Source organism: Myotis yumanensis, unplaced genomic scaffold, assembly GCF_028538775.1.
Source record: "Myotis yumanensis isolate MYYU_CA2020_CCGP unplaced genomic scaffold, mMyoYum1.0.hap1 SCAF_13, whole genome shotgun sequence".
Classification (NCBI taxonomy): domain Eukaryota; kingdom Metazoa; phylum Chordata; class Mammalia; order Chiroptera; family Vespertilionidae; genus Myotis; species Myotis yumanensis.
In genome coordinates this window covers 26224461-26234265 of record NW_027223764.1, presented here as the reverse complement: position 1 = coordinate 26234265, position 9805 = coordinate 26224461, and the positions used below count along the sequence as shown (strand labels likewise).

Below are 9805 nucleotides of genomic sequence, written 5' to 3'. Positions count from 1 at the left end.
CCCCCACGTCCCACGTTGGTCAGGGTTTAGGATCTGGAAGAGGGGCCGCACACAAAGGAAAGAGATGAGATAAGTAATAATTTGGAAATATTGGGGGGCCAGGTGGGCAAGTCCAACTCAAGGGGAAGGACTTCCACTGGTGCTCAGGCCTCAACAACCTTTTATTGGTTTGGGATCCACCCATAGCTCATAGGCAGGCAATTTCCAGGAACAGGCAGACTAGCCCATCAGCAAGGATTTACATAATAATAAATGGGGAAGTTGCTTCAGCTACCATTGTCTGGACTAACAGTGGGTGCACAGCCCTGACCTTTGCCAGGGCTTCAAGGGTCACCAGCCTTCCCGGTTCCTTGTCCACACCTCTCTGCTAGTGAAGACAATAGGTGGCTTCCCACAAGAGAGAAACACTGATGAGGGAGACAGCTTAATTAGTTTCCTCCTCCTACACGCTGCAGGGCAGGGAATCAAACTTGCAACCCAAGTACATGTAATTAACTGGGAATTGAACCCATGACACTTCAGTCTACAGGCTGACACTCTAACCACTGAGCAAAACAGGCCAGGTCAGCATTAACATGTTTTGTTTAAAGTCTCAAGATTGTAGTACATACATTTTCCCTGTTCCTGTCTATAAGGAAGATGTTACAGGCCTCTTATAGTCACTGACCATTCTCCAGAAGGGTATGCAAAGGCATAGAATAATTCATAAGACACAAGATCTCAGAAAATAGGAGCAAAGTTGGGTTAAGACTCCAGTTTATCCCGGCCAGCCGGTGTGACTCAGTGGTTGAGTATCAACCTATAAACCAGGAGGTCATGATTTGATTCCCAGTCAGGGCACAAACCTGGGTTCTGGGTACCATCCCTAGTAGGGTGGGTGCAGTCGATAGATGATGCTCTCTCAACCTTCATCTTTCTATCTCTCTCTCCTTCTTCTCTGAAGTAGATATATAGATTAGATATAGATATAGATTAGATATACATATACATATACATATACATATACATTTAACTCCAGTTTAGAGATTTGCAGAAGTGTGTACCATAAAATGAGCCATTTCTGTTTCCAGATGAGCAAACAGGCACAGGTCTGGGGCATGTCCTTGACAAGCTCACACAGCCAATTGTCATAGGTGGCCTTGGCTGCAGATTCAGTGGACTTGATATAATTGGCATCTCCCGACTTCCAGGTTTCTATAAGGCAGAGTAAAGACTCAGAGAGGAATTGGCACATCACTGAAACTGTTCTTCACCATCGTCACCTCAATCCCTTCTCAAAACCAAGCAAAGGAAGCACTTACAACTTTTGTTTCATTTTCACTGGCAGGAACTCTGAAGGCATCAGTTTCACTTTCCAGTTTCAGTTTTTACTGTGGTTTTCAAGTCATTCTTTAACAACACGCCCAGTTTACCTGAGTAGTCAGCTGTTTACCTCCCTTATATAGCCCTGCCCTGATCTTGTAGATCTCAGTGGAGCCCATCCAGCTAACCAGAACACTGCAAACTGCTGCCTGAATTCTTAGCAACCACAAGGTAAGGATTTCTCTGCTTCTCTGCCTTTTTGCCTAAAGTTTTTGGGGAAAAGGTTAATCATTATTATCTCGACAGACTTAGTTTCAGTGATGTCAAGTCTCCTCACTCTTCTGTTTGAGCATCTGCTTGTGGACTGAGTGTGTGTGTGTGTGTGTGTGTGTGTGTGTGTACATTCACATACATAGATAAATTGTTGTATTTATTCAGGCATTTTCATTTTTGTTAGCATTGCCCTGAGGAAACTTAACTCGTGTTAAAAAGTCCAAAGAAGAGGAGGGAAACAGGAAAAGGAATTTCACAGGGAGATGATCCCAATCTCTGAAACTATTTTCCACCAAACTCACTTCTGTCTGACATAGGGAGGGAATGGACAGTTTGTCTGGATAGAGAGATTGCTTTCACCGGGCTCCTGGCTGTGGAAGAAATGCAGGACCCACACAGCTGTGTGAGCTTCGGTCCTGAGGTCTCTCAGATGTCTGGAGGGAAATATTGGGGGGATGTGGTGGGAGCAGCTCACTGCCTAGAAGACAAGGCCTTGCTCAGCAGGCTTCTGGTCTCACTGTCAGCACTGCTGAACTCCTTCAATCCAACTGGATTTAAGATCAGCACATGACCTCCCTCGTGGGGAAGCCAGGTGCTCTGCAGATCCTTGCTAGCCTCCTGTCCCCGGGGCTTGGCTGCTGTTCACTGTATTGTCTTCTTTCAATAAAGGGCCTAATGTGGGAATTTCTATATTATCCAAATGGAATCTAGATTCAAACAATCCCGGAGAGCAGCAGATTAAAAGAAGGCATAAATCAATATTGATCTGTGAATTTCCCCTCAGTGCTCCAATGGGTAAACTTTTGAAGGGGCAAAAGTTCCAGAAAATGCACAATTACTGGCCCCAATCAATCCTCCATGCCTCCTTTGGTCCACAGAAAGAGAGGGCTGTCACTAGTAATTATTATTATTATACTATAAAGGTAGCGATCACTTCCTAAATGTTCATTAAATGCCAGCTGGCTTCTAAAATTATTGTGTAAATTATTGCATTTCACCCTCAAAAGAAACGGTGAGGCAGGTACTCATACTGATTGTGCAATAATGAATCTTAGATTTTAAAATGTTGAGATCACACAAGTAATAAGTGAGAGAGCTGAGACATGAATCAGAGTCTCTATTCCATGACACCTTATTTAATCTTTAAACCAATGTTTCTCAAAGGGTACCAATGGGGGTTTATGAGATAAGTTCAGACAGCCTACTAATTAGCTTTTACATGTTAATGCTTTTGTGTGTTTTTTAACATGTACATGTAGTAGAAAAATATACATATATAATTTGAAGAATTTCTGTTCAGGTTAATAATATGGTTTTATTATTGTGATAAAATACATGTAAGATAAAATCTACCATTTTAACTAATTGTGAGTATACAATTTTGTGGTATTTAGTACATTTGCAATGTTGCGCAACTATCACCAGTATCTACTTCAACAAAATTTTCATACCCTAGCTCAGTGATTCCCAATGTGGACGCTACTGCCCCCTGGTGGGCGCTGCAGCGATCCAGGGGGGCGGTGATGGCCACAGGTGCATTTGTTTTAACTTTTTTTGTATTACCTTTCTATTCTGAGTTCAATAAATAGTTTCATAATTTCAAACTTCAATGTTTCTAATTTATACCTTTCTTTACTATATTTTACGAAAAAGGTAGAAACATCAATACATATATCTTTCTGTTTAATTCCTATTAAAATTTAAAAAAAATTAATTTCCAGGGGGCGCTGAGTAATATTTTTTCTGGAAAGGGGGCGGTAGGCCAAATAAGTTTGGGAACCACTGCCCTAGCTGGTTTGGCTCAGTGGATAGAGCATTGGCCTGCGGACTGAAGGGTCCTGGGTTCAATTCTGGTAAAGGGCACATAGCTTGGATGCAGGCTTGATCCCCAGTGTGGGGCATGCAGGAGGCAGTCAATCAATGATTCTCTCTCATCATTGATGTTTCTATCTCTCTCTCCCTCTCCCTAACCAATGAATATATACATATATATATATATACACGTGTATATATGTATATATATAAAATTTTCATCACTCTGAGGGGAAACTCCATACTCATTATGCTAGTGGTTCTCAACCTTCTGGCCCTTTAAATACAGTTCCTCATGTTGTGACCCAACCATAAAATCATTTTCGTTGCTACTTCATAACTGTAATGTTTCCACTATTATGAATCATAATGTAAATATCTGATATGCAGGATGGTCTTAGGTGACCCCTGTGAAAGGGTCGTTCGACAGCCAAAGGGGTTGCGACCCACAGGTTGAGAACTGCTGCATTAAGCAGTCACTTCCCTCTCATCCTTTGACCCAGGCCCTGGCAACTATTAATCTACTTTCTGTCTCTATTGATTTGCCTCTTGTGGATATTTCCTATAAATGAAAACATACAATACCTGGTCTTTTGTGACCAGCTTATTTCAATTAGCATAATGTCTTCAAGATTCATCCATGTTATAGCATGTATCAGAATGTCTTTCCTTTTAAAAAAAATATATTTTTATTGATTTCAGAGAGGAAGGGAGAGGGAGAGAGATAGAAACATCAATGATGAGAGAGAATCATTGATCAGCTGCCTCCTGCATGCCCCCCACTGGGGATCAAGCCCACAACACGGGCATGTGCCCTTGACTGGAATCGAATTTGGGACCTTTCAATCCACAGGCTGATACTCTATCCACTGAGCCAAACCTGCTAGGGCTGTCTTTCCTTTTTAAGGTTAAATAATATTCCATTGTATGCATATACCACATTTTGCTTATCCATTCATCCCTTGATGGACACTTGCTTTGCTTCCACCGTTTGGCTATTGTGAATAACGCTGCTATGAATACAAACCTTCAAATATCTGTTCCAGTTCCTGTTTTCATTTATTTTGAGTATATGCCCAGAAGTGAAATTGCTGAATCATATGGTAATCGTGTGCTTAATTTTTTGAGGAATCATCACCATTTTCCACAGCAGCTGCCCCATTTTCCATTCCCACTATACACAAGGGTTCTAATTTCTCCACATCCTCACCAACACTTGTTATTTTCTGGATTTTTAAAAATATAATAGTCATCCTACTGGGTGTGAAGTGGTGTCTTATTATGGTTTTTATTTCATTTCACTAATGATTGATATTGAACATCTTTTCATGTGTTTATCAGCCATTTGTATATCTTCTTTGGAGAAATTGTCTACTCTAATCATTTTCCCATTTTTCAATCAGTTGTTTTTTTTGTTGTTCAATTGAAAGTCTTGTATATATAATCTGCGTATTAATCCCTTATTGATACATGATTTGCAAGTATATTTTCCCATTCCGTGAGTTTTCTTTACACTGTATTGGTAATGTTCCTTGATGCACAAAAGTTTTAAATTTTGATGACGTGCAGCAAACCTATTTTTACTTTTGTTGCCTGTGCTTTTGGTATCCTATCCAAGAAATCATTGCCAAATACAATGTCATGGAGTTTTTTCCCTATTTTTTTTTCTAAGATTTTCATAGATTCAGGTCTTACATTTAGGTCTTTGATCCCTTTTGAATTGCTTTTTCTTTTTCTTTTTTGTATAGGCTGTAAAGCAAGCATGTCAAACTCGCAGCCGGTGGGCCATTTAAATAAATGAGGCATGTGGCCCAAAAGCTACGAGTTTGACATGCTTGCTGTAAAGTAAGGGTTCAATTTCATTCTTTTGTGTGTGGATAATCAGTTTTCCCAACACATTCGTTGAAACATTGATCTTTCCATATTAAATGGTCTTGGCACATGTGTCCAAAATCATTTGACAATTGTTATGGTCTGAATTGTGCCCTAACCCCCCAATTCATATTTGAAGCCCTAACCCCCCATGTGACTATATTTGGAAATAGGGCCTGTATGTGAAACCCATGATAGGAAGGGCTGACTATATGGAAACAAACCTAGGTGCAACTGGGCCCAGCCAGTTCAAACCTGTGTTACTCAAAGGGCCAACTGTAGAGAAACTCTAAAAAACAATTAAAAAGTAAGGCAGGTATGTCCTTTGCAAGGCTAAGCTATATATGTGAAGTGTCTTACTTGGCTTCTTTCCATTGGCTGTTTCTCACCTAACAAAGAAAATCTGCTTTTATTTTCATAGTATGAATGCTGATGAAGATCAGGTCAAAGCTAGGCTGGCACAGTTGAGATGCCACTTTACATGGAAATTGCTCATTGAAGACACTGAACTGTCTGACTTAGAAAACAGGGTCCTCGATCAGATTGAGTACCTAGACACAAAATTCAATGTGGGAATACACAACCTGCTGGCCTATGTGAAACACCTGAATGGCCACAATAAGGAAGCCCTGGAGAGCTTGAAAGAAGCTGAAGACTTAATGCAGGCAGAGCACGCTGGCCAGTCAGACGCGATGCAGCTGGTTACCTGGGGCAACTATGCCTGGCTGTATTACCACATGGGCAGACTGGCAGACGCCCAGATATACCTGGACAAGGTGGAGAAGACTTGCAAGAAGTTTGCCAGCCCCTCCTGCTACACAATGGAATGCCCTGAGATGGACTGTGAGGAAGGATGGGCCTTGCTGAAATGTGGAGGAAAGAATTATGAACGGGCTAAAGCCTGCTTTGAGAAGGCTCTGGAAGTGGACCCTGAAAACCCTGAATTCAACACTGGGTATGCGATTACTGTCTATCGTCTGGATGGCTTAAACAAAACACCACACGTTGATGAGGCATTTTGTGTGCAGCCCCTAAAACGGGCCATCAGGCTAAATCCAGAAGATGCATATATTAAGGCTCTCCTCGCAGTGAAACTTCAGGAGCTAGGACAAGAAGCTGAGGGAGAAAAGTACATTGAAGAAGCACTGGCCAACGCGTCTTCGCAGACCTATGTCTTTCGATATGCGGCCATGTTTTACCGAAGAAAAGACTCTATAGATAAAGCTCTTGAGTTCTTAAAAAAGGCTTTGCAGGCAACACCTTCCTCTGCCTTGCTGCATCACCAGATAGGGCTTTGCTATAGCATACAAGTCAATAAAATAAGCAAAGCTGCAAGCGGGCAGCCTAGAGGACGGGATAGAGAAAATATTGACAGAATAGCAAGATTAGCCATATCTCATTTTGAATTTGCTCTGAAACAAAAGCCAACATTTGGAATTGTTTATATACACCTCGCAGATATGTACAAAGAGGTAGGCAATAGCAGAAAAGCTGAAGAGGCTTATCAAAAACTGCTCTGCATGAAATCACCTGGAGAAAAAATAATGCAAAAGTTATATTTCTGCTATGGTCAATTTCAGGGATTTCAAAAGAAATCTGAAGCCGATGCAATTATCTATTATTTAAAAGCAATAAAAATGGAAAAGCCATCATCTGAAAGAGATAAAAGTATCAGTTCTTTGGAGAAAGTGGTTTTAAAGAAACTTCAAAGAAACGCAGAAGACAGGGAAAGCTTGAGCATCCTTGGGTACATCTACAAATTGAAAGGAGAAATGAATAAAGCCCTGGAGTACTATGAGCGGGCCCTGAGGCTGGCTGTGGGACATGCTCCTTAGGCGCTGAAATATGGACCACGTTGACATTTCATTTGATTTTAAGTTAAGGTGCACTAATCATCTTCTCTGCTTGCTGCTTTCAGAAGCGTGTAACTTTTGAACAATCACTCAAGCCTGATAAAATACTACTTGTATTCAAAAAAGAGTGAAGCTGAATATATATGTCTCTGTGTGTGTAAGAGAGAAAGAGAGACATAAACCATTTCTCTGTGAATGTTATGTAACAGAAATAACAATTTGTTAAGTAAATTTGTAGCAAATAAAGTACCATACTTACATAAAGTAAAATGATTCATTCATTTGATCAACAAATAGTTTTCAGTGCTAGATAGCAAATATACTATGGTGGTGTAAGAAAAATTCTTCTTTTAGACCCATCTTAGGGTTCTTGACTGGGACCCCATAATTTAGACTAAGAAAGACAGAATGAGAGAAAAACAAACAAAACTTGATAAACATGTGCATCTTACATACACATGGGAGAACCCAGTGGGGAGTAACTCAAAGAGGTGGTTAGATCTTGGGCTTATATAGCATCTTAACAAAAGAACAATACATTTTCAGAGAAGTGACAAGACAAAGGGAAAGAACTGAGTTTTTAGGGTGTCAATTTGTAGGAAGGTAAGTATATGGGGCTAAACCACTGGAAGATAGTGCTAGCTGGTAAGGTTTGTTATCTAGGCTCACTTGGTAGTGAGTCTGGACTGAGAAGGACCTGGAGCTGTTTCAGGTGGTCACCTTCTCTCTGGATGGAGGGGAGGGGGACCAACTTTAGGAAATGACATCCTGCTTTTGAGGCAGATAGGGAGATGGCAGAACTTTTCTTTACAGCCCCGCCCCCGTGGAAGAGTAAAGCATTTCCATGAGATTTTTCATAAGCCCAAGAGCATAAAGCGAAGAAGCAATTCCCTTAGGAGGCATTTTGCTAATGGAATCCAGATAGAGCACAGATGCTCACAGGCAAGTCAATGCCACTGCTGAGATGCGGAGATGCTGAGTGTACCTCCCGGGAAGGAGGTTTGAGGCTGGGGTAGTGCACTGCCTGTATAAAGGCTCCGTGCAAAAGAAACGAACGAAGTACATTGTTTTTGTTGTTGTTGTTGCCTCTTTTCATAAAAGCAAAAACCCTCTTTGAAACTTTCAATTAGCAAAAACAGGTGCTAATGTATGTCTTTCCTGAAAGCAAAATGGCATAAAGTGAACTTTCGAAAAGCAGGAATATCTGTATCTGTGTCTCCTCAGTTGCTTCAGCTCAAAATAATCCTTATGCCAAGGTGGCATACTTTGGAGTGGCTTATGCTGCTTCTCCTCAATGAACAAAGCAGACATTTTCTCCAAACCTCAGGCAACTAACAATCTAGTAGAGAGACAGACAGTAAAACAAGTCGGTCATACGCTGATTAACAATGGGGATAGTTCTGAGAACTGCATGGTTGAGTGGGTTTCATCACTGTGCAAACGTCAGAGTGCACTTACACAAACCTAGCTGGTATAGCCAACCACACACCTACACTATATGGTACAGCCCATTGCTCCTCGGCTACAAACCTGCACAGCATGATTCTGTACTGAATACTGTAGCAACTGTAACTCAGTGGTAAGTATTTGTGTATCTAAACATGTCTAAGTATGAAAAGGATGCAGTAAAATACAGGAAAAAAGATTAAAATAATTATACATCTGTATAAGGCCTTTGGCATGAATGGAGTTTGCAGGACTGGAAGTTGTCTGTGAGTAGTGAACAAATGTAAAGGCTTAGGGCATTACTGTATTCTACTATAGACTTTATAAACACCATACACTTAGACGACTCTATTTGAAAAAATATATTTTCAATAATAGATTAACCTTAGCTTACTGCAACCTATTTTATTTAACTGTATAAACTTTTACTTTTTTTAACTTTAATTCTCATAATAACACTTTGCTTAAAACTCAAACACTATACAAAAATACTTGTTCTTTATATCCTAATTCTATCAGCTTTTGCTATTATTAATTTTTTTTTTTACCTTTTAAACTTTTTGTTAAAAACTAAGACACACATTTGCCTAGGACAGTGGTCGGCAAACTGCGGCTCACGAGCCACATGCGGCTCTTTGGCCCCTTGAGTGTGGCTCTTCCGCAAAATACCACGTGTGGGCGCGCACGTACAGTGCAATTGAAACTTTTTGGCCCATATGCAGAAGTAGGTATTTTGTGGAAGAGCCTCACTCAAGGGGCCAAAGAGCCTCATGTGGCTCGCGAGCTGCAGTTTGCCGACCACTGGCCTAGGACTACACAGAGTCATGATCATCAATATCACTGTCTTCCTCCTTCACATCTTGTCCCACTGGAAGGTCTTCAGGGACAATAGCAAGCAAGTAGCTGTCATCTCGTATGACGACAATGCTTTCTCCTGGAATACCTCCCCCCACAAATGCCTGAGGCTCTTCTTGAGGAGATGGCATTCTTTTCAGAAATATGTTCTCATGGAGGTTTGCTTAGTTTGTTTCTTTTTTTTCATCACAGATTTGCTTGTAAGCTGATAATGCACCATGAACATTCCTCTGTAGCAATAAAAACCTTTTAGTTTGGGGGGTCTATGTTTTCAAACTCTTTTAGGAACTTGTTGAAGTTTGCAAAAGCTTCTGCTCAACCCTCCACTGTAAATTTCCTGGGGGGGAGGGGCGGGGGGGCGGTTCTTCTTCTCTTCTCCTGCAGTTTCCTTT

At 40.9% G+C, this 9805-nt stretch overlaps 1 protein-coding gene across 1 annotated transcript; it reads left to right on the top strand.

Annotated features, from left to right (window-relative positions):
- Positions 1–1441: 1441 nt before the first annotated feature.
- On the top strand, positions 1442–7361 carry LOC139021502 (interferon-induced protein with tetratricopeptide repeats 1-like). The gene is made up of 2 exons (XM_070431893.1): positions 1442–1533; positions 5681–7361. Exon 2 carries the CDS (start codon positions 5682–5684, stop codon positions 7092–7094), a length of 1413 nt encoding a protein of 470 aa, XP_070287994.1. The 5' UTR covers positions 1442–1533; position 5681; the 3' UTR covers positions 7095–7361.
- Positions 7362–9805: the final 2444 nt, after the last annotated feature.

Coding starts and splice junctions, on each gene's coding strand:
- LOC139021502 (XM_070431893.1), top strand. CDS start 5,682: ATGAATGCTGATGAAGATCAGGTCAAAGCTAGGCTGGCACAGTTGAGA.